The sequence below is a fragment of the Coturnix japonica genome, chromosome 14, assembly GCF_001577835.2.
Source record: "Coturnix japonica isolate 7356 chromosome 14, Coturnix japonica 2.1, whole genome shotgun sequence".
In the NCBI taxonomy this organism is placed as follows: Eukaryota; Metazoa; Chordata; class Aves; order Galliformes; family Phasianidae; genus Coturnix; species Coturnix japonica.
Window position 1 is genome coordinate 12,636,048 of NC_029529.1, and position 27,982 is coordinate 12,664,029.

At 38.1% G+C, this 27,982-nt stretch overlaps 1 protein-coding gene across 4 annotated transcripts; it reads right to left on the reverse strand.

Annotated features, from left to right (window-relative positions):
* Nucleotides 1-27,900, reverse strand: VPS35L (VPS35 endosomal protein sorting factor like). 4 transcript variants are annotated; one of them, XM_015877484.1, is made up of 31 exons: nt 27,776-27,900; nt 27,336-27,435; nt 26,761-26,928; nt 26,354-26,476; nt 26,002-26,026; nt 24,982-25,058; nt 24,096-24,224; nt 22,363-22,447; nt 21,382-21,441; nt 19,596-19,692; nt 19,156-19,203; nt 18,716-18,809; nt 17,958-18,035; nt 17,239-17,361; nt 16,614-16,660; nt 14,489-14,600; nt 14,146-14,262; nt 13,780-13,833; nt 13,287-13,367; nt 13,109-13,171; nt 12,925-13,010; nt 12,248-12,328; nt 11,011-11,074; nt 9,791-9,889; nt 9,290-9,367; nt 8,936-9,050; nt 3,984-4,123; nt 3,284-3,449; nt 2,265-2,383; nt 1,416-1,562; nt 1-781 (listed from the first exon to the last, which is right to left on the reverse strand). In XM_015877484.1, exons 1-31 carry the CDS (start codon nt 27,790-27,792, stop codon nt 683-685), a joined length of 2,892 nt encoding a protein of 963 aa, XP_015732970.1. In that variant the 5' UTR covers nt 27,793-27,900; the 3' UTR covers nt 1-682. The 4 variants fall into 4 exon arrangements, with proteins under 4 accessions (XP_015732970.1, XP_015732971.1, XP_015732972.1 ...); XM_015877485.2 differs by lacking the exon at nt 27,776-27,900 and adding an exon at nt 27,521-27,701 and having other exon boundaries at nt 614-781; XM_015877486.2 differs by lacking the exon at nt 12,248-12,328 and having other exon boundaries at nt 614-781.
* Nucleotides 27,901-27,982: the final 82 nt, after the last annotated feature.

Consider the following 27,982-nt stretch of genomic DNA (forward strand, 5'->3'; position numbering starts at 1 on the left):
TGGTCAGAATGAAATTTATTAGGTATAAAAACAGTGCACACAGCTAAATTACAGCACGGCTCAGTAATACACTTATATACATCAAGAAACTCCTCCAGAACAAACATGTGAGCTGCAAACTGCTTTATTCAGTGAAACAGCATACCAGAGAATATGGAATACTCTGCACACATCTCCATTTTCCTTTGCAGACAGCATTTAAAGATACAAAACACTACTGAACTACAGTGATAACTATAAACACATCTGAGAAAATGTATATTAGAAATCAGCACAGTAACACTTGGTCCATTTTTCACTTTTACTGAAACTGACCAGATGCTGGCAGTATTCCAAAGCAGAAGAACAACTTAGTGGGGTTACTATGCTCAGATTCTGCATCCTACACAGGAGAAACGCTGCTCTACAGGCAGGACGGAGTCTGGGGGCTGTGAATTGATCCGTGCAGATTATCAGATTTTATTCCTTTCTCACTAAAATGACAACAGAATCAATTTGGAAAGGCTCAAATATCTTTCACTGAATCTAAACTGGATTTTAAATACAGCGGTAGAACTGGAAACAAAAAATCAGATTAAATTATTGCACTCAGAACAGTTTTACCTGTGCCCAAAAGAATCAGCAGTTTGTGGCCTTGGCTACATGCTCACTTTTATATAAGCCTCCTTGGAAGAGGCATCCATCAGGTTCTGGACTGCAGAGGAAGGCGAAGGGCCAAGTCTGTGAAGTGACTCATGTCAGGTTGCTTGCTTCGCCTCTTGATGTATTCTAGAGTTTTTACCTGGGTATAAAATAAAGGCATTTTGTGTCGTTCAGTCTTTGTTTTCTGTCATTTCAGAGGCCATAGTTTTGCTAAAGGGAGGCATTTTAGCAGATGTATCTCTGATTTTCCCTAAATTCTACTAGGTACACAACCACTTGTTTCTCAGCAAGATGAGTGATGTGCAGTGCACTCCATCCATTCTGGGGTGGATCTTTCTGGATTTCCTGGAACCTGGGCAAACACTCAGCTCTGACCACTGCATTGTGATGCTGACTGAGCTGAATGCTCACCAGGACCTTTCGGCTTCCATCTGCTCAGGCTGCCGAAAGGTGGACTGTGTGGGCAATATTTTCCTAGCAATGACACTGCCATAGCAGCAGTGAAGAAACACTGGGTCACCTCTGCTGGTGCAGATTTTTATCACTGACAAAAACATAGCATTAATGGTGGTGACTGTTAAAAAACAGTGTTTTGTAGCTGGGAATTTGCTCTATCAAACAGTGCTATTGTGCTTTTTGTATCTGTTGTTGTTGCCATGGAAATAAATGGGAAGCGTTACTTCCAGATCAAGCTGCATAGTATCACCTTTACCCAAGAAAGGAGCTAAAAATATATTGTAACAGATTTCTCCTCTGCAGTATGTACTCCTTACCATAGTCTTGGTGTCAGCAAATCCATGTTTCTGAGCAAGATTCCAGAGATTTACTGAAAGCTGGTTTAGTTTGTTGTTTCGTAGGTCCCCATGAGCTAAAATAGTGTTAAAGAAATAGAGTGCCAACTGGCTTTGTCGCTTCAGAGTCTACAACAAGAAGAGAATTCCTGTGTTATCATACAGTCATTCCAGCATAACCTCTCCAAGTTTGCTTGCAAGTGCAAGGGCCAGGTAAGTGTTTTGAAATACACAGCAATGATTACAGATGCAAGAACATGGGCACAGTTTGATTCAAAATAAGATAAGAAATGATCATTATGATCCAACCCACATATGGAGCGTTTCGTCCAGTTCTGAGCTCCCCAGTTCAAACAAGACAAAGATCTCCTAGAAAGAGTCCGGAGGAGGGCAACAAAGATGATAACGGGCCTGGAGCATCTCCTGCACAGTGAAAGGCTGAGAGACCTGGGCCTGTTTAGCCTAGAGAGAAAATCTGATCAATGTTCAGAAATATCTAAAGTGTGGGAGGCAACTGAGCAAGGCAACTGCACTCAAGATACAAAACTACAGAGGGAATGAGGCAAAGATTGGGATAAGTGGAGTGATCAGTGTATGTTGGGCTCTCCTGACACCACCAGTGCAGCCACGCAGCCTCTGCCCTTTCCCTAAGGGACCAAAAGTCAATTAATTTGACTTCTCACTGCCAGCAGAAGATGCTATTAATAAAAGAAACAACACACACCACCATCAGTCCCCCAGATAGATCTGTACAAACAAAAAGCCAGTCCATTTACTCAATTCCAAAGTAATTCTGGTTTTGCATTAAATCCAGTTAAAGTATGGACATACCTCTTCCTTTCCAAGGGTTCTCAGATGATCCAGAATCTGTGCTATCACTGTTTCACACAGTTTACTGATTTCAGCCAGAAACTTGGAGTCTCCACCATACAGGGTATCATTGGAATCAACTGCAGAGATGAAGTGAAGATTAGACCTAGCTCAAGAGTTATGAGTTTGTTTGCTACTGAAAACACCAGAAATTCATAAAGACCAGATTTCAAAGTTATAAAATCACTCCCCTTCATTAAACAAATGAAATAACCTTGTTTAAATTGACTGCCCATTACATCCTCCTGATTCTAAAAACGTAACCCCTGAAAAGAATCTCCTAGATTAAAACCACTCCTACATTCCTGGATGCAGCCAGGTCCAAGAATACCTGCTGGAGCCAAACACAAAGGAAACAAAATAGTGCCAGTGTTCACATTTTCCTCTGTAGAAGAGCTTGGCCATCATCTTCAATGGCAGCAGGACTTGACCAAAGGCTGTATTTTGCTTGGTGCAAACAACAAGATTTTCAGTGGAAAATGCATTTTAAAAATAAATTACATTCTTTCCTAAAGAAAAACCTTATTTGCTGGAAAGAAATGCAGAAAGCACATTTTTCATTTCAGAGACCTTAAAAGGTGTTTCTTTTTGACATTTCTAGAGCTTAAATAACCAATATTTTTAATGTGTTCTGGCCTCATTTATTTATGCTGCTCTAAGACAAAGGTTGTAAGGAAATGCATTATTTAAATAACAAAAACCAACCATTATATTCTTAGAATTGGTGTTAATGAGTGTGAATGAAACACCAGTGATGAGTATGAATCAGGCTGATACTGCACTCACAAAGGAAATCATAATTATAGAATTCTAATATCAGATAATTGACTAGATACCTGCTTGGCAGTCACCTCCTGTGGTCACTGTAATCCACAATATGTGGACCTGGATAGGAAAACTGGGTAACACTGATCTTCATTAACTAGGTATAACAGTACTGCAAATCACATGATGGAACAGACAAATATGTAACATACTACCTTTATCTACATGGTAGATGTATGTTTCTTGAGTCATGGCAGACAGCAGATGCAAAACATTAGTGTAAATCCTGACTTTGTCATCGCTGTTATCCTCCCATGTATAATCCTGGATCACATTCAATAATCCTCGCACAAGAAACAACACTCCTTGTTCTGGATGGTCCTACAGAAAAGAAAATAAGCAGCCAAAAAAACAAACAAACCCCACCAAACACAAAAAAACAAGCACCCAAACCAAATCCAAAACTAAATGAATTATCATGAGTCATTTGGTGGTTTAAAGTCACAGTGTTAACTCCACATGAACAAAATCCACAACACAAAACTGGCAACTCTAATCACCCGAATAATTTCTCTGAGGAGCATCCAGTGCTGACATAGCTTTCCTCAGCATCTTCTATAGTCAGTGGACTGCAACCACTGCAACCACAGTGGCAACGAGCCTTCCCCCTCTAACAAGTGAGCACCTCCATGAAATGCATGGCCCTTGCCACTGGAAAAGGGAGTATAGACTATTCTAATAATGAGGATTGAAACAGTATCGCTATGCTGATTCACCATGCATTTGGTCATGGAAGAAGGAGAATAAAAGAGGAAGAATACAATCAGCAGATAAACTTATTTTTCCATATAAGAACAAAATGGAAGTTTACATTAAACCGAACATACTCTAAAACACAACCAAAAAGCAACTTACTGGAACAACCAATAAAGTGGAAAATAAGTTACAGAGGAATTCCAAGAGGAAGGCATCGGAAGGTCGCATCTTTCCGTCCACACTGATCATTTTTGGCACTTCAGGAACAAGGCTCACTGCAGCTTTGAAAAAAGCATCAGCTACAAAACAAAAACAGAGGCGCCGTGTTATCAGTCCAGCTGATAAGGCAGCCAAGTCTGTGATCTGATGGTTGCTTGGGGTGCTTTTCAAACACGCTACAAACTGTGATTGCGCTTATCTGTCAAGAAACTCAAGACTGAAAAGGCAAAATCTGTGTTAATTCTGACGATGCTGTTCTTCCAACAGACATTCCTACACTGCTGGAGACATCAGAAATTATCACTCTTCTACTTTACTTAACACTAGGATGTCACATAATGCAAACAGTAAAAAATACAAATAACGTAAACAAAACCTTACACAATTCAAATTACAGCAAAGAGGGTTCCTGGCAAAAGGGGTGTTAGGTGGGAACAGAGGAAACTACTGACAAACATGCGCAGCCATTTCCAGGAGCGCAGCTCACACTGGAAAATTCATTTGAGCACGAGACTCCAAGCAAATTTGCTAAATATAGCGCTATCCGATATCTAATTTAAGCTCATGAGGATCACAGAGAAACATTTGCTTTGGAAAAACTGTAATTCTTTTGACTCTTATTTCTTTTCAGCATATGAGTACTTGAGTCCCTCTGAACTCTTCAGTGCTTGGAACAGACTCACTCAGTCAGGCCTCATGCTTCCTTTTATCTTGCACATTTAATTTGAAGTGAAGGAATGTTTTATACTTATTTCAAACAATATATTATTTTACATAGCCAACCCAAAGGAAGGTAATCGATCTTCCTCTGAGCTTCACCAGAGAAAGGAAAGTAAGAGCAGATGTTCATTCTAGTGCACGTAAATGAATTGGTATCACTTTCACAGTTCCCTGTATAGGAAGGAAAAATGTCATGCCCCACATCACCATATAATCAAAACAAGTGAACAGACAAATGAAAAGCCACGTCAGAAAACAGTCTGCAAACCAAAGCATACATGTCTGTACAGAGTGCACTCCTGCCTTCTGAAGTTATTCTGTAAGAGGACACAACATAATGCATGTTTGGTTTCATGGTAAAGCAAAGAAAGCTGCAGAACAAAGAAGGAGTTGCTTTTCCTATGAAACTTTCACACAGCAGATCAGCTGCACACACGTTTCAAGGCAATACAAAATGTAGGAGTTCTTGTTAATAAATAGTTCCATAATACTACTGAGGAAGGAGAACGAAGCATAACTAGAATATGATTAAAAATTTCTTACTAAATATTCCATGCTACGCTTTTCCAAAGCACGGCTGAAGTCTAACATGCTTAGAGAATGTTCTCTGAAGTAGAACAAGAATTCATTTTGCAATCTACCTGCTATGTTTAGAAATCAGAGCAATGGATATTTAGGGTATGTTAAGCACTGGGTATGCTTCGGAATTAAAACCTGTTTTTGCTAAGCAAATACTGGCAGCAGTTGGTTGCCAGAGCAGACTGTCCATATTCGATATATTTTTGTTTGGCAGCATTAAGTTTGAAATAAGCCATGAAGAATCAATTTAATTATACTATTCACTCAGCATATTACTTCTGAAGTGTGGGAAGGGTTTCACAGCCTTTGAGATGAAAGCACTGTTCAACAAACACTACCAGCAAGCTGTGTCATCCACATCCACCTGCCGAATGATGTGACCAACAGACGAAATCATGCTGCTTTCTCAGGCAGAAGCAGCAATTCCACAGGGAGGAAATATGTGCAATTAAAATAATACCTACGTCTCAAAATCCAGAAGAGCGACACAATGAAGCATGCATTTAATCTCAATTTAGTCAAGCACTCCCTATGGCAGAAAGCATGACTGATGAGAATTTAAAATGCCAGGTTGGCAGAATGCCCCTCCAAAGCACTGGTGTGCGATTCAGTTAAAGGAAAAAAGCACAGGGGGTCCTTAATAGGTCCTCCAGAGATACAAGCAACAAATCTAGGACAAAAATCACCAAAAATGATCTATTAATTTCATTTAAAACTCTCTCTGGGAGCTGAAGACAAAGGAGACAGTATTCACATTTGAACAGCACACCTGGACAGACATCCACTTGGCTGAAGGCGCACTGTACTAGGCAGGACTCAAAACCAAGTTCAGCACAATGTAAGAACACATCAGAAATCTAATTCTGTTTCCCTGCTCCCACTGTACAGATCTTTCACACATTTATTCCAGGTTATCACTGCAGGAAAGCAGGCATACGAGAGGCAGAGCCAATTGGAAGGCTCAGTGAAGACGTGAACATTTATTTTTTCCTCTTAGAAGGCGAAGAATTATCAGAAATTCCGGGGAAAAAAAAACAACAAAACAACAACCAAAATAACCACCAAAAAACAACAATCAACCTTTTGCCAGTATTGGCTTAAAAGAGCTGCCACAGGATCTGTATCTTCCCTAACAATATTTCTACCTATGGTCTATATGAAAGTAACTGAAGCCCACATTGTCTGCAGATTATGCAGCATTGTCATATACATTTAATGCACAGCAATATTACATACTGGGTCTGTGTTATGAAAAATTCCTTGCATTTGTGCAGCTGATTTTTTTTTTTTTTTTACTCTTTCCAGCAGTGATGTTAACCTCACACTGTGCCTTCCTCCCTTTGGTTGTGCTATTACAGAACAGGAGAACTGATCCAAAAGGCTCTTTGCTCCGATAGATGAGGTTTGAATTTCAATCCTTTCCCCACAATAGTTCCATAGAACACATTAAGTTTAAAAACCAATCTCTATGTACTTTTTGGCTCTCACCAAATTGTGCAATGACGTTTCCCATCTTAGATGGCCAGGCTGGATGGATCCTGTGTGACCTGATCTAGTCCTGACCTACTGGCTGGCAGCCCTGCCTGCAGCTCAGGGGTGGAATCTGATGAGCCTCGTGATCTCACATCCTAGTCTAATACTGTAATTAGCTGCATACTCTTAAATCTTCACGCTGTGTTGATTTTAATAGATAGGCGCACATTTGGAATCAGTTAACTGACTGGATTTGAACTGGTTGTTAATGAATTAATCATTACTCCTTATACACGTGAAACACATTCAGTTGAGACAGACTAAACTGCATTAAAAGTAACTTTCAAGAATGCTTTATCTGACTACAGTACAGCAGAAAATGCAAAGACCGATCACAGAAATGTCTGCAGACTGGTGCTGCTGTTACCTATTAAACAAATACTGAATTACCCATGCAAACAAGATGCCTCTGAATAAAAATTATGCTCAAAAGAACTTCTGAGGAAGCAAACAAGCGCTTAACAGTAAAGCCTTGCTAAAGGAACCAAGTTACTGAACCACCACCATCAGTTCTGCTGGTGGGTCCAAAATCCAGGAGAATAGTGAATAACGTACAAACTTTAGAGACTGACTTCATGCTGCCTTAAAAGATTTCAGAGCAGAGATGCTTGTTCGTTGTTTAGTGAGAGCACCGTGTTCCCACTCTCACAGCTTTGCACATTTATCACCTCTTCACACTGAAATAAAGGACAGCTGCTGGTGGCCACGAGCCACAAGACTTGGATCCCAAAAATAGTGGAAAAGCAGTTTAGAAATTGAAGAATTATTAAATCACAGAGTTGGTCCCAGCAGTAGCACAGCAGAGTCCTCAAGGACTTTATATGATAGAAAAACTGCTTTGGGTTTCTTTCCAACAAGAAATGCACTGCAACACAGCAATGACAACAAAAATTGGTAGAAATGATAGGGTAAGCTGCTCCATTAAACTAAGCTCTACAGGAAGAAGAAAAAGTCTATTTTTGTTTAACTCAGTTTTACACAAAGAAACTGCAAAAATAGTATTTTTACAACAACCAACTTTGCAGATCTTTTATTCACACAACATTCTTGGACACAACAGGAAGCTTTGCCCTAAATCCCTGCCCTTTGCTCCACCGGCAGCATCACATTCAAAACAAAGAAATGCAACTGTCATCCTGTACTGAAAACTCCTAATCAGCATCCTAAGTCAGCTTTTTTGTGCAGCTGGAATTTACTGGTAAATGCAGAGCTTGGAAAACATCAAACTGAAAAGGAAACCCAAGTAAGTAAGTGAAAAGATAGACTTTCCCTTCATTCCTCCAACATGGTAGAAGTCAGGCTGGATAATGAATCCCAGCTCTGTCTCCCTGTAAACAAGAATTTATTCTCTACAGCAGTATTAAAGGCTATCACAGAGGTTTCCTCTGCAAAACCCATATCCAATTCTGATGCATCTCCTTACTTGAAAATCTATCCTTTTCAATATTCTGCAAGCATCTGACTGCTGGCAAGTTAAACTTACTTGGAACTGTGCTCCCCTTTCTTCCGGTAGATAAAGCCTTTCCAAGGGTCTAACTGATTACTTCTGTGGCAGAGTGCACACAAAAAAAATCTAGCTACAATTTCAATTTTACAGTGTTGACACATTCCAGTGGCAAACAAGAACCTTTTGTAACCCAAAGCAACCACAGCTCAGTCACCCAGTTGGTCTATGCTGCTTTTCTTCAAAAGAATGCATGACCGACCCTTGCTTCAATAGCCATAAATATTCCCAAGAGTCTGACCAGCATCTGGTTCACCGTAGTGCAGTAAGGCAGGGGGAATACAAGCTCAAAGTCATTTCATTTAGGACCAACCCACCTCATATCCACAAGTATTTAAACAGAATCAGTTGTCTTCGTTATTTACCCTACAGGATTAGTGACAGAACTAAAAAGTTGCTCTAATATGACACGTTTCCATTGTAACAGTGAGTAAAACAGACTTAATTGCATCTGTTATATACTTGTATGACTTATAATCTCAGTGAAGTTATTATTCAAAGCTAGTAAATATTTCCGAAATAGGAGAACCTTCAAATAAACAATCTCCTCCCTTACCTTGTGAAAGGCACTGATTTGCCAGAGCAACCTGCCCAGAGTGCAGATACAAATTAAGACGTGTGAAGATACTGCTCAGGGAAGGAATTGTGATGAAGCAGAAGGCAACACAAGCCTAAAGCAAAGTGGAGAGAAAAAAAAAAAGCTTTATTTCAAATACAACATGGAAAACTGAGCTTTCTAGAACAAACATGAACACTTCTGGGGATAGAGACTGTGCACCAAGAGATAATGAGATTACAAACAGAATAAAAAGATAACACACTGCTTTTGCAAGAACTGTAAACTTTGGTGGTAGCAGATAATACGACCTGCTTAGAAAGCAGGCTCAAAAAATATCAGACTCTTACCTACCCTGACAAACGCAGCAGTCTTTCTAGAATGATTTCCTCTCATCACCTTTCTTGTCTCCATTGCTAGTTGGTTCACAGACTACACACACACAAGAAAGCAAAACGTTAAGAAATGTGCAGCCTTGTTAGATTGTTTGCAAATAAGAAATGTCTGCAAACCAGACACAGTCTAACTACTTCTACATAGAAGATTATAGAAAAGAGAACCCAAATTCCAAATACATAAAAGTACCACTTCTTTTATTGGCCTTGAAATCTCTCCCAGCGTAACAAGTTTTCCTTGTTGCTATGATATCTATCACGCATCAGGACTTCAGAGTCAAGAAAGAACTTCAGAGGGTTTGGGGCAATAAAAATGAAAGACGAGATCAAAGACTACTTTTCAAACACGTGATGCAAAGTCTTTAATCATTTTGATACTGACCAATAATCTGGGTAGGGAACGGGAGAACTGCAAGTATACCCCCATCCATTAAGATAACATAGATAAACCATAGCTTACATGAATCAGTTGAACTAAAACAGGCTCCAGATTGCAAAACATAGACCTAGCTTCAACATAGAAACTCAGTTGTTGTTCGAAGTCACGACCAAATGAAACCTATAAAGGACACACAGAGAAATAACCATTTTACTGTTGCACAAACATTTAACTGCTTTCCAATAATTAAACTTCAGAAAAATCTTAATGTTCTGCCCACTTGTTGTTTGTACACATTCCACTATTTTGCAAATCTAATATTTACTCAAGTAAACAAAATTTCCTAGATTTGTGAGAAGTACTTTCAAAACCAGCAGAACATACGATACTACGGAACTGGGAGACACAGGCTTGGTTAAAAAACAAAGAAATCCACAAATACATCAGTGAAATCTGTACTCAGGTTTCTAATGCCCATTTACACAGTGGGCCTTCCAGAAAAATTACCATGTAAACCTGCACACTGGCAGGAATGAAGTCATAGAATCATAGAATCATAGAATGTCAAAAGCAAATCCTCTTTGAGAGCGCTCTACTTCTAACCCTCCGGATTTTAAAACCAAGCATTGTCAGCTGCAGTGTCTGACCTGTCAATCAAAAGCACAGCGAGAGAAATAGTCTCCAGGCAGTCTATATTTATGGATACAACTATTCTTTTTTTTTTTCTCCTAAGAGTCACAGCTGCATTATATCTTATTTCTCAAGTCACACATTGAAGAAGGTTTTAGAGAATTGAAGGGAAATTACATTTAATTCATACAATGAGAGATCAAAGGAACCACGCCAGAAAACAAAAGATTGCTTCTTATGTTATTGTGTTTATGCAACTGCTCACTCTGTCCTACCCTTAAGAAAACTGAACATCTTAATGTTCAGTTTAAAATTTGGAACTAATGGGATTTTCTTACCCCTCCCAACCAGATCTATACAGACACATCAAGTATTCTTCAAGGTGTGAAAATTTCCTAAAGAATATTATACATTGGTTGCTCCTAAAATATTGCTTCCTATTTATTCCCATGCAAACAACAGCAGGTACAAAGAACGCAATAACACCCTGCCAACTTCAACACCGCACGATATTTCTTTCAACACTTGAATACTCAAAACAATCTGGTTGAAGTATTCAGCAGCCTTAGCAAGTGATACACACCGTCTCTAATTCTGCTCCACAGGCCCCTGCTTCTCATGACCATGAGCTGTAAGGCACAGCCCAACAGCTGCACACAGTTGCCACTCACCATTTTTATGAATCCGTTTATCAGAGTTGCTAACAACCTTTTCTCATCCTCAAGCGTCAGAGCACTATAACAGAACATTTATATGGTCAGTTCTTCAGTACTGCCTAACGACTTATTTACCTGTAGAAGTTCAAATGATACATACTAACTTTTTGTCTACATAAAATATTTACTGCTTGCTAAGACCACTAACCTAATTATTTCAGTTATAAAACAAAGGAAATAATCTTAATGTGAATGTCATGAAGCCAACCATGCACTAAATTCCAAACTGTATAGAAATATAAAAATTGCTAAGAGTCTTTCTTTAGATTTTACAGAACCCGAGATTTGGTATGAAGAGAAGAAAGCTCAACGTTCTTAACTGGAACAAGGGAAAAAGTGGCTTCAGTCTTGTGTTACAACCTGAGAACTTGGAATTCATTACAGAAAAAAGTAAACCTGCCTTTTAGAAGAAAAATCATCCTATTTATGGGGGAAAGCTTTTAAATACACATTGAATAGTATAAAATAATGTATTTATTTAAGAGACAACACTAACTTCTTGTCTTTTTACGAATAATCCTGCTACATTAATTAAAAATGCCATTAACATCTTTGGGTCACTAAAATATCAGAAAGGCAGCACTGTAAGAAATAGACTGATATGTAAAAACTCTCTTTTCAAGTTTGTCATTGATATCAATAATAAATCCTCATTGTGAAAATCCATCAAGTCAAATCTGTTTCACTGAAAATAGATAAACTAACAGTTAAACAACAATTAACTAATACAATTTAATCCCCCTATTCTTATGTACTTAGCCCCAGCTCTGACCTTTAATTATCAATTACCCTTTACCAATAGCTCAGACACCAGATGGGAAGAGGACAGTAGTTTTATTATACAAATTCTGTAAAAGTAGAAAGAAAATCTCAGCATGACTATCTTATTAGGGCTCTGCCAATCAAAAGAGTCAACTCTGAGAGGATCACATGAGTTGTAATGGGATCACCAGGTCAATTATAGGTTTCCAGTTCAATACCAAATCAAACTGCTACCAGTCTGAAGGCTGTTATCCTCCAACAACTGATACTGTGTCAGTGAGCCCTACAAGTGGCCTACAGCTTCCCTGAACCAGGATGTGAAAACAAATGTCAAGTGAAAAATGAGAAAATAAATGAAACGTGTGAGATTGTACACCAAGCAGACCAAATTTCTGTACGTAGTTATTAGTATGAGTAAAGTTAATCTTACTTCACAGAGTCATGCATAGTCTTGCAGATGTGCAGAAGAGCATTGAGTATAACAGGATCCTTCGTAGGTTCCTGCTGATGCCTATAGAATGTTTTAGAAAAAGCAATATAAAGTCCTGCACTGTCAAGATGCAAAATAGAACAACATACATACAACAACAACATACATTTAATGAGTAATTCCTACCACTGGGGCTGTAAGACAATAAGAATGTATAAGAGTTACGAAAGAATAATAATTAAAAAAAGGTATTTGTAACATGCTAAGAAACCGTTTTATGAAAAAAGAGGATCTTGCTTCATTTTCTCTTGGTGGATTATCTTCACTTAGCATCTGCCTGCAATTTTGTAATCTAAAGCAAAAAATCCCTTCATACACTAATTAAAGCAACATCAGTTGAAAGAATGCTGGTGGAACAAATCATCTACTGATCGATAGTAAGTAGCATCAATGTGATTACTTCAATTTCAGCTTTCATTGTGAACAGTTAAGCAGTCAATCAACAGATTAACAAAACCCACACATTCTCTCCCCTCCCCTCCACCCTGCAAGCAGCCTGGATTTATCTTCACAAGATAAATGGACTAAACAGTGGCTCAGTCCATCTTCCCCAACAATCCTACAGAACATTGCCCACATTCTCCAGAGTGCATTTGATCTGCATATTCTCCACTTACTTAATAAAAGATTCCATAATGCACTTGCAAACCTCCACTCTCACACTCTCCTTCTGGAACATATCCAGAAACGGCAGGAATTTCTCCTGGAAGTACAAATATGTGAACAACTAAAATTAAGTACTTTTACAAACACATTATAAAATAAATATTTGGGGTAAGTTTGAAACATGGTATCACTTACCACAGAAAAAAGCAGAGAGAAATCATTGATATAGGTAATAACTTTCTGAATAATGGACTGCAACTGAAAAAAGAAGAAAAAGAAAAAAAAAAAAGAAAATGATTGTAGTATAAGTTAAGAGTATCCACAACAGAGAACATTCTCTGGTCACTCAGAGGAAACTGAGTAAGTTCTTTACCTGTGGGTACGCATCTTCAAATGCTCGATCAGGAGTCATGTGTTTGATAACATCAGCCAACACTGTATTGACTTCTCGCTTCTATATAGTAAAAAAAAGAGGTTACATAAGACAGTAATGAAACCAGAATAGAAATCAAATGACTGAAAACCAGTTAGTGAATTTATTTCCATTTGCCAAAGCATCAGTCTTCTACAGAGCTCTAGCTAAGCAAAGAACTTTAGCCTATATTCTAGTAAGTTCTCATTTAAATCAGTGCAATAAAAAGTAAGAAATATCACACGGGGTTTTGGGGAAGGGGTGATTGAGAAGGACTCTTCATGCCATATCTTTTGTCCCTATTTATCTTTCATGAGAGAAAATACATCTTTTCATATACTAAAGAATATTAAATATTAAACACTCGTGGCTTTTCCATTTTTAATATTGAGCAGCTGATACAGGCACTTAGTCTGTACCAGAAGACCTTCAAAGGAAATAAATTAGCACGTACCGTAAAGTGTCTGCATGTATACTCCACCCATACTTCAGCACAGTTGATGTAATCCTAGAAACACGTGTCCAATCATTATCAGTATTTACAGGAGGTTAAGAGAAACATACATGAAAAAATTATGCTCAAAATAACAACTCCAGAGGTGACTCCTGCAGATCTGGAGCTCATGACAAACTTCAAAACCGCAACATTTATGTAGGCAAGAAGAGGTCAGAGGGATTATAAAAGATACTGTCAGGTTTTGTACTTTCGGCAACAGCAGGCATCTGTTGTAGGAAAAGTAAACCTTGCCATGCAAAATATACGGCCTGCTGAACAACAGCTGCAACTTTGCCCTGGACAAAGGAACTGTCAATAACTCACCTGTGGGTTCTTCAGTTTTGTTATAACCTTCCAGGCTTCATTTAATATTTGAAGGTGATCATTTTCAGGAGGATCAGCCAACGCCAGGTTTAACCCCAAAGAGCGAAAGAGAAGATGCTGAAAGTAATGAGAAATTTAAATTAAAAGCAGAAGATCTGTTTGTCCAAAGCTCTTCTAGAACATGAAGAAAGATTTTTTAGAGCTCCTTTTATTTCAATAACACGCAACTTAAGTAGGCAACTAGTATCAACAGAGTGTGAATAAAAAGTAAAAGATGTACATAAAGCATAAATAACAGCCAGACAGTGAGCAAGAAGTGTTATATATTACATCCAAATGTTACCTTTGGGAATCCAGATTCGTCACACTCTTTAATCATGCCAATGAAGTCCATAGACCTTGCAGCAATAAACTCAGCTCTGAAGGCTGACATTACTGAATTTAATAGCAGAGCACTACAACGAACATAAGATAAATCAATACAGCTCAACAGCAACTAAAAGTTCTTATTATATTAATATAAACTGACAACCAAAACCAAACCAGCATCTTTTCTAAATTTTTAAGAAAAATAGGGGTGAGCAAAAAAGCTTTAGAAATTGAACTTTTATCATTGAGGACTAAATGCACATTAGCAAAAGATGAAAATTTTAAGCTATCTGATATGGACAAAGCAGCCTGTAGAATACTTGGTCCACACAGTTGTTTGTTTGTTTTTTTTTAAACCATCATTTGATCAAAAACTTGCCAGGAAAAAAAATAAAAATGAAGTAAATAGTATTTAGAAACACACTCTTCTTTTTCATTACAGAAGTACACTTTGGAAGGGCAAAGATCCATCAAAGTTTTTTCTCACTGAATTAGAAAGATATATACGCACTCTAAAAAGTCAGATTTCTAGTAGCTGCATTGTTAGGATTAAAAAAACAACAGAACATCCAGTCATAATAGTGCCATTGCCATTGATGTGTTTAGACTCTTATAATCAACTGTTTCAACTAAGCTGCCATGGAGGAGTCAACTCATTACATGAAAATCCACTTTACTGATATTATTATGCAAATATAAGAAACAAAATCTGGTATTACTCAGAAGGCAATTCCTTTGGGCACACTCAGCCACAAGTCAGCACCAAAGCTGCCTCACAGTCCAAGCAATACTGTGTCCTCATCACTCCAAAGTAGGCAGTCTGAATATGAGCCAGTTTACCTTGACAGAGCACTTAAAATAGCCCAGCATCCCCTGTTCCTGACTGAGCATTAGTGGTCCCATTGCAACCTAACTGGAATTTGCATTTTTTCATTAGACAAGTACTTCCAGTTCACCAGATACGAGCTTTGCAATGCAGAGAAACAGGCTGACATTTTTCACTTAGATGGCTGCAACATGATGAAGGAACATACCGAGATTGCTTAAAGATTTATGAACTGGTGTGATTTGTTTTGTGACACTGTGACAGCCGTGAGAAGACAAAGAGATGTGACTCCACTTAGAAAGAAACTTAGCACACTTTTTAGACAACCTAAATTGGATAATTCAATTTCAAGATAAAGAAAACACAAAACATGAAGATGAGGTACCTGGCCCATCTTTACAATGGGATGCTAAAAAGCATTTTAAAAATAATTTCCACAACACTCACACAAAATAATTACTACAGAAGAGCATGTGAACTATTGCACCTCTATTAAGCAATCTGCATCATTTTTTATAAACCATGTTCTTCCCCTATTCCTTAGCTCAGTCACAGTATGCTAATGCAGGAGATTTCTGCTCTCCAAGCAACCAACACATCTTAGCTCCTCAACCAACCAGAATTAGATGGTATAAAGCACATCAAAAACCAAAGTAATTGAAAACTTTCACAGAACTCAGCCTATCTAGCCAGTAAAATGAACTGAGATTAACTCATAGCAGGCTAAATCACACTCACAAAGCTCAAAAAGCAAGCACATCCAAAGCACTCAAACCATCTTCCTGAATTATTAGCTTAACACGATTAGTCTGCACACAGACATCAAGGCGACATTTGGGATACTAATTTTAGTTTTGAAGAAAAGCAGTCACCTAAATACACTCCAAAGACACCAGCTGCTTTACAACTTCCCTTGGAAGACACATGACTAGGCTAAATGTAGACAGGGGAGGGCATGGGTAAGAAAGGGAAAGAAAGCAGAGAAAAATGAAGCACAACCAGGGATCAGACAAGGCTGATGCTTCTAAAACTTGCATTAGGAGACAGAATGCAACAACCCAATTAATCAATTAAACTTTTGCTCTACAAGTAACTTAAAGCCTGGCAGAATTCATCTCTGGAAAATTGATGTTCAAAATTATAATTAGTCATTTACATGAGTAACAAAAGCCATAATGTGCATCCAAATTGTGGTTTCTAAATGGAGAATTTTATTATAGGCACTCGGGGTACTTGCTACAGACTCTTGTTTTCTGGACTGCACGATACTTACTTGTTTCCCAATTTTTTGCACCTCTCCATCATCTCAGTAAGCAGAACCTGTAAGAATTACTCAGTAAAATTAGTGAGATTCTGTAAATAAATTCAGCTTTAATTACAGTACTAAAATCTACTATGAACTGTTTTAATTACCTCCTCAACACATTCCAATAATCCCATTTTATCCTTTATTTACAGCACAAGAAAACAACAATGTAGTACGACATAAAAAAACTTACTGGAATGGGTACAGTGAACACTGTATTAGACAATAAAAAAATTGAGCAGCCAAGCTGAAGTTGCTATTTTTAGCCTTATCGTTTCTAATTCAATGTGTTTTGTCATAGATTTTCACAATTTATAATAGAAAGCACTTATGCTGCCTAAGCTTCAGCTTCATCTTTAATGCTTATTCTTTTGTATTGAGCACTCTCCTCCAAGAATTTCTAGCATGAAAATATATGGTGTTACAACATCAGATGCTTTCAGCATTTATAAGTTTTATAAAGCACAGCTTTTCTCTCTGCACTATGCAGTTAAACACTGGGGAAAAACGTAGGCAGAGTCCTATCAATTCTTTAGCAAAATTAACTTTCCATCTCAATGCCTCCATTAGTACAGAGCATTACCACACTTACCTCAGGAGCACGGTATGCAATACATTGTAAAATCCAATCTATAGCAGGTGAGTAGAGAGTCAAATACAAAGGAATTTCTACACACTGTACTACCAGTTGATTCTGAACTGTATCCCCATGAATCTGTTGAAACAGAACAAAAAATGCACCACATTGAAAAAGCACTTAACTGAAACAACAATAAACTTTGTTCAGCAACTGGAAACTGAGGAGCAAGAGCATACAATTGGATACTAGGAAGAGTTTCCTAACAAGGATTTACACTGGCTAACAGGAAGAATTTCTTCACCAAGGGTAGTCAAGTATTGGAACAGGCTGCCCGAGGAAGTCCCTTAAATACCTCAAAGGACAGGGACACGTGAGTGCAGTACTACAGGATGTGGTTTAGTGATGGGACTTGGTAAGTTAGGTTGAGAGTTGATGATCTTCAAAGGTCTTTCCCAACATTAGTGATTCTATGATAAAGAACCACAAACATTCCTTGCGCACTGGGGAAAAAAAAATACCCAAAAACATGGAAATATACCAAATATAGTAGATAAAACTTCCTAGTGTGCATATAACGCATCCTATACTTCATCTGGCTATGGAAATATCCCTAAATCTACATTTAAGAACTTGAAAGATGCTCAAAAAGTATTTATATATTGTAGTTTGCTTAAGAAGTTTATTTGTGTGATTTGGCAATTAAAAAAAAAAAAAAGAACCTATTTACTTACTTGTTTAAATGTTAGAAGAAAGTCAAAGAAATTTTTGTTGAGGCTTTCTTTGAGCTGTGGTGCCACCTCCATCCCAACCTGTAGTAAAAGAGGACTTCATTTGCATCTATCAGCTATGATCCTCCTTCGATTGTAAGATAAAAAAAAGTATTTTCCAGAGGAACGGACCTAATTACACCCATCAAAACCTGCTTCTGTAATTGCACCCACTGACAATTGCTCGAGGCAGTTACACCGAGTTTAAACATCGTTCTCAAACATCAGATCCACAGGTCTATAATGGTGAGGAAATCAATGCCTACCCAGGTACATGCAGTACAACTGCCCCTATTTGTTGCACACAAAGGCTACAGGAAAAAACATTTTTAAAAGCCTGCCAAAAGTTCAGAAATTGCTTTAAAAATCTGCATGTTGATTTTTGAGGATGGAATGAAGCAAGGATTCCAAATGAAAATATTAACAGATACAGGAATAACACTGACAAATAATAAAAAGTTACAGTTATACAAGTCCTGTGTAGTAAGGCTGGAACTGCAAAAGGAACTAAGCTATTTACACCTGTTTTCAAGAACAGAAATAAAAATGGAAAATAAATAAATAAAGGAAACAGCATATAACAATGTTTTTCAAATTTGAAGGAAAAGAGACTGCTGACCATATTGATAAAAGTGGAAGTTAATCCTCCCCCTCGCTCCCCATTAGTGGCAGAGCTGTATTAAGTCTCCGACACAGATCTGAAGTTCTACGTGGTGTCCTACCCTGCACAGGTATGCTCTTGCATAGACTGCAACCAGTGGATCTCCGATTCCTCTGATCACTGATGTTAATCGTGGGAGACACTCCGAAATCCCCCTGTTAAAGTTAAAAAATCTTTAAAATTAAGGAATTATACCACCTACTAATAACCTGAGAGGCAGCCTCGTAGACTGACAAACAGGCACGATTTATGCACTTCACCTTTGCTAAGAGTTCCTATTAACACATTATTTCAAAAGCAAATTTAACATTAATAATATACATTCTGTATTTGAATTGCAGCTAGAAGCAATCCAAATACCCATGTTTGTATGAGCACTGCTTTTTCAAAGACCCGTTAACACCTTATCCACCATTAATGATGGAATGTGCACACTTAACCCCATACAGTAGCTTGTAAGACCGACCATTCCATTCCTCCCCACAGTTGGCGTTTACTTACGTTTTAGATAGAAACTTATTGCACTTGAGTATTGCTGCTTCCACGTAACTAAAAAGAAGCCAAGTTAAGGAACAAAACTGCTGTATAAGCTGTTTGAAAATAAACATCAACATTATATACCAAACACACTTCAAGATGTTTTGCAATTAACTTCACTACATTTTATCATTTTTTACAGTTTCTAAGATCCTCATTTATCCCCAAGCTCTATCAATGCCGTGCTATTCACAGCCAATAATTCAGCTTTCAGTTGAGCATTAGGTATCATTAAAAAAAAAAAAAAAAGAACAAATTTAAGAGGCGCATCTCAAAACAAACAAAACAAAGTCAGTACAAACACAGATTACTGTAGGTTTTATTGCAGTAAATATGTTCACATTCGGAAAAGTCTGCTGAAAAACCTGCAGACGTGTTCTGACAGTCTCATTACAGAAGGATACAACCTAGGAATGAGTTCTCTGATGGAAGCAATCTTGAAAAACCAGTTTAAGCAAGTCTCTTTAGCAGTATCGTTAACAGTCTCTGGAGAAAAATTATCTGGGGAAAAAAAAAAAAAAACAACCCAGAAATAGTTGCATTCTTCCTAGTAGAAAGCTGCTTTTCATTCCAGATTTTAAATTGTATTCTTTCAACAAGAAATTAGGCACAGCGTAATAAACTATTATATTTGATTCTCAACTATTTCTTGTAGTAGTAAGAACTGAGTAGAAGAGCAGCTAAAAAAGGCAACTAGAGCTTCCAACCTGTGTTAAGTAACATTTCACTTCAAGCTGAAATCAAGCACTCAAAAATCTTAGCTCCAGAGCTGGAGAAAATCTAACCCCTGCCTCCCCATAACCATTATTTCTTATTCTGCTTTTATCCATAGAAAATGAATACATATATAGATGGTAAATTATGTTCCAGCACTCAAATTCTTCACTTTTAAAGTCTAATATTTTAAAATAATCTTTAAAAATGATCTTGGGAGGAAGAGCAGGAAATACCAGACACTGACACAACACTTATTCTTGCACACTGAACATCCAACACTACAGTGCAGTCTTTTCATGATCTCTGGGGCTCAGCCCCAGCAAGAAAAAGCTGCTACCCTAGCATGGAACAGATGGGTTATGGGAATAGTGCACTGGTCAGCTGTGCACACAATTGCATGCCTCCTCTTTCTCTAAGTTACTCGAATCAGAAGTCAAAAAATGCTGCTGGGGTCCCCCAGATCCCAGGTGGTTGGGAATCCTCAGAGAATAAGGCTAAACAAGCAGCTTCTGCAGCAAACATCGGCTTATGAACTCCTTGATAAACAGTTTTAGAACTCCAGTGCTCTTATCCATGTCCTCAGAAAGAGAGAAGGTCCTGTTCCAAATGAAAGCGCCCCACTTCCTAGGCTAGAAAAGCCACAGGATAGATGCAGGTTGAGTACAGCAAGCAGATCTTCCTGAGCTAAGACCAAAGTAGTTCTTGATCAATGTGGATGGTGGGATTGACAAAGGCATGCATGGCAAGAAGGAAGATCTTCCTTCTCCCCATGATTTGGAGCTGCTCCAAAGGCTTCCACCTGCAGCACTCCCAGCATCTCTGCAGCATGAGCTCACCCCTCCAGAAGGAGGTTATCGCGATCAGGAATTGGACTGTGATACAGGAACTGTCTGCTTTCATTTATGTTTATGAGAACAGTTTCTCACTTTTGCAACAAGCAAATGTATTTAAAATATGCAAGTTTACTAAGTATCATCTGTTTTCCGGCTGCTGGCTCAAACCTTGCAGATCTAACTGTAACCCAACCTTGCCACTGCAGTGCCCACAACAAAACAAAAACATTGTGTATCTCAAGTACAGATACTAAGTACACTGTATCGTAACTACTAAATATACACTTTTACACCCATGTTGGAACTTCAACTGAAAAAAAAAAAAAAAAAGGGCCCAATTTCAAAAGACCCCCCTGGTTTAGTAAAGCAAACAGCAGCCTGCTCCTTCCAAAATTCTTCCTTAATGAAAGCAGAACTATCAACAAAAACATCTTTTTACTGAAAACTGAAGCTAGAAGCTTTATTTAAAACTAAAATCCTAGTTTGCTTTATTTAAAACTAAAATTTACTAGATCCAAAGCAGAACTTTTGTTAACAGATAAAGGCACGGGTCCTACTTAACTCTTCTCAGATCAGCTTAAGTATGATTTATTTCAGAATGACATTAGGAAAAAAACAAACCAACAAAACAGAAAGGTACCTGTCAAAGAGGCGCGATTGTCCACACACATTGACAGAATTCTTTCATACACTAATTTACCTGGTTAAAAAAACACAAACAAAAGAACCCCAATAAGCATTTTAACAAACCATAACACACAAAGCATTGATTAACATACACTGAAGTCACCCAGAAGAAACCTTACAAAACACTAACATCATGCTGCCCTCTAGTGAGGCCAAAACATTAGTCGTCAGCATTCAGCACTTCACACACTGTGAAACATTTATCTGACTCCATAAAGTGCAGAAGACATATCCAGGTCAGTCTCTCCCAGGCCAGAAAAGGACAGCTAATGTGCGGCTGGATCTGGATATTATGCAACTTCAGCAACTTCACTGAAAGCAGGAAAGAGCAAAAAGGAAGCAAGATCTGACAAAACAATTGCCCTACGTCATAGCATATCCTAGCAAATAACAATGACCTTGAATTTCAAATACCACCAATAAGCCTCCTCCAGAACACAGCAGAAAGGCAACAGAATAACACTAAGTGGATGACAATTTGAAGTGAAGGATCATTTAAAAATAATAAAACGAAAATAATTCAGTAAAATTTTGATCACTTCATAGTCCCTGCTGAGCTAAAGAAAAGTTATCAGACTTCAAGTTCAAAGAATGAAATATTAAGACTCAAAAGGCTGTCAAAAACAAGGTATTTTCATAATAACTTCAGCGTTTCAAATGCTGAAATTCAGAGATGATGGGTTTTCCCACGGTTTTGTTGGGAACAGTCACAATCAAAGAAAACACAGAACTGCTCCAAAATAAAATATTTCTGTTTTAAAATCCTCAGATATGAGTTTTTCAACAATTATATAATATGTTTATATCAGAGGCTTTCAAATGAGTATGTTGGAAAAATATTTACTGTTAAAAGAAAACCATTTAAGCACTTTTAGGATGGTTTACTCTTAAACAACAAAACAACCACCACCCAACACAAAACCACTGTACTCACCAAAAGTATCAAGTATATCTGTAATTAAGACAAATTTACTTGGATAAAACTGGATCACCGTTGTGTCTGAAAGAAGCTTTGAACACTAGAAAGGGAAAAGAAAAATAGATGGCAATTCAAATTCATGTTTTTATTCCAGTCAGATTGGAACAAATCAATACCTGCAGATGGAAGGAACAAGAAACCTTAAAATAACCAACCACAGTACTCAATTTTTCAGATAATTCTTCATTTCCAACAGTTTGTCACAGATCTGCTTTTCGTTTACACAGGGTAATGCAGAACTTCAACTGACTGTGCAGACCTGTGCATTTATTCACACAAGTCCTATTCCAGAAGCAGCATAAAAAAACTCCTTTTTAAAAAAGGGCATTTTCTAATTTCTCACCCTCAGCTTAAACCCCACAGCTGAAACACAAAATCTGATAATAAACTAGGCAAAAATGTTAAAAATTTAACTAAAGAGCTTTTAATCAAATCTTTGCAGTTTACGTGACCAGATCAAACCTTTTGGAAACAGGTCAACTGGTTCATATCAGCCAAAAACTTTGGCAGTTTATTCAGAATAAATCAGCTTCCTCCTGAAGAGGGAACAGAGCTCCACCTCATCCCAGCATGGGCCAGATGTGGCCTCTGCTCTCTGTGTAAGTACAGGAGTTTCTGTCACCTCCAGCTCTTATTCACTCTCAATGGAATAAGTTAAAAAAAAAATTAAAAAAAATAGCAAGTTTTCATTACATTCCAGAAATTCACATAGCAATCTGACACCCCATGATCACAACATCTGAACAAGCTTTGATGAGGGGCATGCTAAGTCTCTTTGCTTTATTATCAAGAAAGAACAAGAATGCACCAGAAATACAGGTGGGTGTGCATTCACATCTCACACCCAAGGCAGCAAAGGCCCTACTGTATAGGCAGCAGGGCCCCTCCTGAGAAAGGCAATTCAGTTGCTCTTTGATACCTCCAAGTACCACAAACACCTACCACTGCTATTAGAGCTCACACACATAATCAACTTATTTCAGGTTACTCTGAGTAAGCAGCTTAGCTTATCTTGTCTAAGGCACTTGAGGAATTCACATGCAGCTACAGGGCTATAAATTCAGGTCCTGCCTTAATAACCAGAACTCTTCTTGCACTCAAGCTCTTTAAAGCTCTTACAGAGAATGAAGGCCCTGTCGTCATCTTCCCCCATCTAAATGAAAGAACTCGTATGAATTAGTTCTGAAATCAAGATAATTGTAATATTCAAATTAAATCACTTTTTCCTACCCAGTATCCAATTCTGAAAATGGTAAAAAAAAAAGAACAACTCAAACTTGTGCATTCTCTGGCAATAATTAACATGTTATAATAATAGTTATAGGCTATATATATTTATGTAATCACAGCCTGATGTCAAGGAAGCTACTTAGTTCATTAAGAGGATACAAGACTTAAAGTTATGCTCTTTACTAGGAGACAGACTGTGGTCACTTCTACCTCGCACAGAATTAGAACAACATGAAACAATTTTCCTCAGTTAATGTATAGCCTGTACACACTAACAGTTTTAGAAAAGAGTAACGGCAGCAGAAGTCATCAAACTTCAACAGAAAGGAGTTTCAGTGCAGAACATCATAAAGTAATAGAAAACCAACAGAAACTCTACCTTCCTCTTTAATGAAATTGGACAAGTCACACCACCAAACCCACCAGCACTGCACAGAAGAAAACCATTTAAAACTGACCTGAATTACTATTTTCAGAGCTTTTACTTTCTGATCAGAGGACCAAGCATCCTTCAAAGATTGGTTGAGTTCTTCAATTCGATTCATATAATCCTGCTGAGTCAAGTTCAACAGCTCTTTCTGTGACCCCTGACAAGAAAACACAAGTCCACTTAGTGAGAGAGTGAGAAAGAGAGAGAAGGGGAAAAGCACAGTCAGATCAATGGAGGGGGGAATACAACAAACAAACAAAAAACCAAAGAGAGAGGGATAATTCCCTTATTCTCCCTTAACTTTGCATCATCTGCACCTCAGGTATTTACTCGGGGATGCATCGCAACTACTCTGGTTTTCAGGACACGTGCTGGTACTCAAACATATTGTCTGCAAGGTCAGAAATCAGACTACTTCAGTGGTGTTAGCAGTATAATTGCTATCCTAGCACTATACAGATGCCTACTAGAACCTGTATAGTAGCAGCGTAAGAGACAAACGAAGCACATTTTGCCAGTAGGGTCCTAAGGAATTTCTTGGCAGCAAGAAATAGTTGCATTGTAGCCATTATAAAAAAAGCAAAACCAAAGAAGAATAAGCCTAAATCTCAAGTACTTGACAGTTTTCTTTTAAACTTCACAGTCTTACTTTCTCAACAAACTACAACTACAGAGCAAACATCAAGATAGAGATAAGACATAAGAATATGATCTGGCCTCAATTTTCTAAAGAATGAAGTTACTGGAGTAGTCCCATAGAAATTAGATTTATCTACAAGCAGGTAATGCTTATGGTTATGCACACTTGCAGAATTATGATCTTCTTATAAAAATATATATATGTATATGAAATCTTAATTAACAAGTTTATTTCACTTTTAGAATGATGTAATTTCATCAGAAAACTTTCCTACCTCTTCCAGATCATCCAGTTCTTCCAGCCTTGTCCTCACTTTTTCAGAAACTGCTGAGCCACCAGTTGTAGCTTTTCCTATAAAAGATGATATGTTTGAGTTTCTTTAACATTTAAACACTTGGACTTCAAAAGGGAAACAAAGCTGAAGGAGCCTGACAAACTCAGACAACTTCAGTGACAGAAGTGGTGGTTTCACCCATGTGACAGCTAATCCTGAGGGCAAACATTTGATCCAATCTCTGCTTTGAACACACAACTTTTGTTGGTAAGGACAGAGCCACGGGATAATTTATGTTAGAAAAGCTCAACTTTGCTCCTAAAACGGGCCTGATTTAGAAGTTATAGCAGGTTATAATAACTGGTTATCCAGTCAGTTTAACATTATTTCAGATGGAGATGTCATGCTCTCTCTTTGGATGTGTTGCTCCAACATTTGACCATTCTCAATCCAAAGAAGCATTTCATTTTTTTTCCAGAAGACTAAATGCTGCGTGTGTACTCATGCATAGGAGTCCTGATTTACTATGCAGTCAGCAGTGACTACTTAGCCCAGATTTACTTCACAAGGAAACGTGATACAAAATTTAAGATTTGGTTCCTTTTTGAACATTCAGCTGAAATTATTTCCCTTTCAAGTAAAGAGAGCAACTGGACAAGTTCCTATGGGATTTGTTTGTTTTCCCTTCTAGCAAGCAGAAGAGTTGATAAACACGATTCTTAAAACATTACTACTCATTTTAAATTGAAGAAAGTTTTAAGCTACAATGAAAGGCGGTGAATTACGCTTTCTTCAATAATGCAAAATCGTGAATTCATTAGCTTACAAGAATACAAGACAAGGTCCGTGTTTTGTCTTCAATAATTATTTTAAGTAAAAATGCAGAAATCTTATTGACAGAAAAACAGCGCACAAGGAAGCATATGCTGGGGCAGGATTACATTTCAACTGTTCTTGACCATAAGTCTGTCGCTCACAGCCTTCTTAAGGAAAACTGTTAGATACAAAGAAACCATTTACCTTTTTCAGATCCCATGTACAAGTTCTGTGAAGAAACAGAAAATGAAGACTGTCAGAGAACATGCACTCACCAGCATTCAATGAACGCACAAGATAATACAATGCTAATGAAGAGACCAACAATTTAGAACTGGACCTGAAACTACAAGTTATTTTTATTGTTAGAAAAAGATAAAATGATGGCTCAACAAACCTTCGGTCTCAGTCCCTAAACACTCAGAAGTGACAGAAAGGCGTACCACAGCTCACAACATTAGAACACGCAATATTTACTCAGGAAATTATTACAGAACAGTGGCATCTAAAATCCCTTATAGTACAAACAAACAAAATTGGAAGAGCTTCCACTTACAATAGAGAGCTTCTCAGTTGTTGTGTATCTAGAGAGGATTTCACTGCGTTTGCTTGACCATTGTTCAAAGTCACTTCCTACTGCTGAACTGTCATCTTTATCCCGTTTCTTTCGTATACCATCCTATGAGAAGAGTATGGGGGCAAATGTTAAATAGAAATCTGGAGAAAAAAGAAAAAAAAAGAAAAAAGAGAAGGCTGATAAAGGTCAACTTTATGCTTGAAGTGCTCATTATCCTTCCAGTTACAATATTAAAAATATGCATCAACATAAAACACAAATGCAAATACTTTATTCTATTAGTACAGTATATTCTCTATTTACATTAAGCTTCTAATTGGTGAGACAAATATTTTATCCAATGTTGGCTTTGTTGTTTGTCTCAGTTCAGTGTCCCACAATATTACCATGGAAGCAGTAGTGGTCAGAGGATCTGCAGCTGCTGCAAATAATGACAGGGGATCGGTACCATCCAACACACTGCTCAGTGGGTCCATCATAGAACTAGAAGAAGATGATGATGTAGAAGAAGTACTTCCTTTCCTGCTCATTTTCTTAGTCTTGGATTCAGTAACCTGGAAGAAAAGTTCAGAACTAGTTAAAAGAAGTCTTCCCCCATCTTTAATAAAGCATTGTAGAAGTTAATCCAAAGCAAATCTTACGTCAAGCCATGATGCAGGTTATTTGTAATGAAACTATTTTGATTTCCAACTTATTCATTATTCAGCACTTACTGGAATCAAGAAAACCCATGAGTTGAAATGCTCTAACAAAGAAAGAGCTCGTTTTTGGCACTCAGCAATACCAGCAAATATCTGTCAAGGACGAACAACAGACTAAACCTTGACACCTGTAGAACAACAGGTCGCAAACACAGGAGGCCATTTCAGTGGCACCACCATCAGTTTCAAAGCCTTTAGGAGGAGGAACACAATCAGTTGTATTACATGTTCATTTTCTGAGCACACAAAAAGAAACTCACCGTAATGGGTTTGAGTGGGTGGTAATCACCAAAATCCAGGGGCACAGACTCCAGTTTGTACATATCAGATTCTGAAACATAATTTCTTGATCTTGCGTGCCTAAAAGGAAAGGTTACACATAATAATACGCATATAAATCATCTCTTATGAACAGAGAAACGTGTATTCATGTAGATGCACTTACATTTACAAAAATTAACATCTAGAGGAAAAGAAGTCAGAGCGTATACTACATTTTTTTCTCTTTTTTACATAAACTGAAGACATTTTACTTGCAAGTATTCAATTGCAAGTATTCAATTGCACTCTGCAGTTCTGCACGGCTGCAGACCGACCCTCACGGCTCAGCTGGAACCCGAGACGCTGCCCCGCCCCGCCCGGCCCCGGCACCGCCTCGACAGGGGACGGTGCCCCCGGGGTTGGGGTCCCGGATCCTCACCATGGGAAGGCCGCCATCTTGCCCCCGTCACGTGCCGCTAGCAGTCACGTGCCGCCGCTAGGCCGCCACTTCCGCCCCGCCTGGAGCTCGGCGCTTCCGGTGTGTTGCTGGGTCACGTGGTTCCCGGCCGGCATGGTGGACGGATACGGGAGGCTCCGGCAGCAGCGCGGTGTGTCCGTGTTGTAACACTGCGGTGTGTCCGTGTGC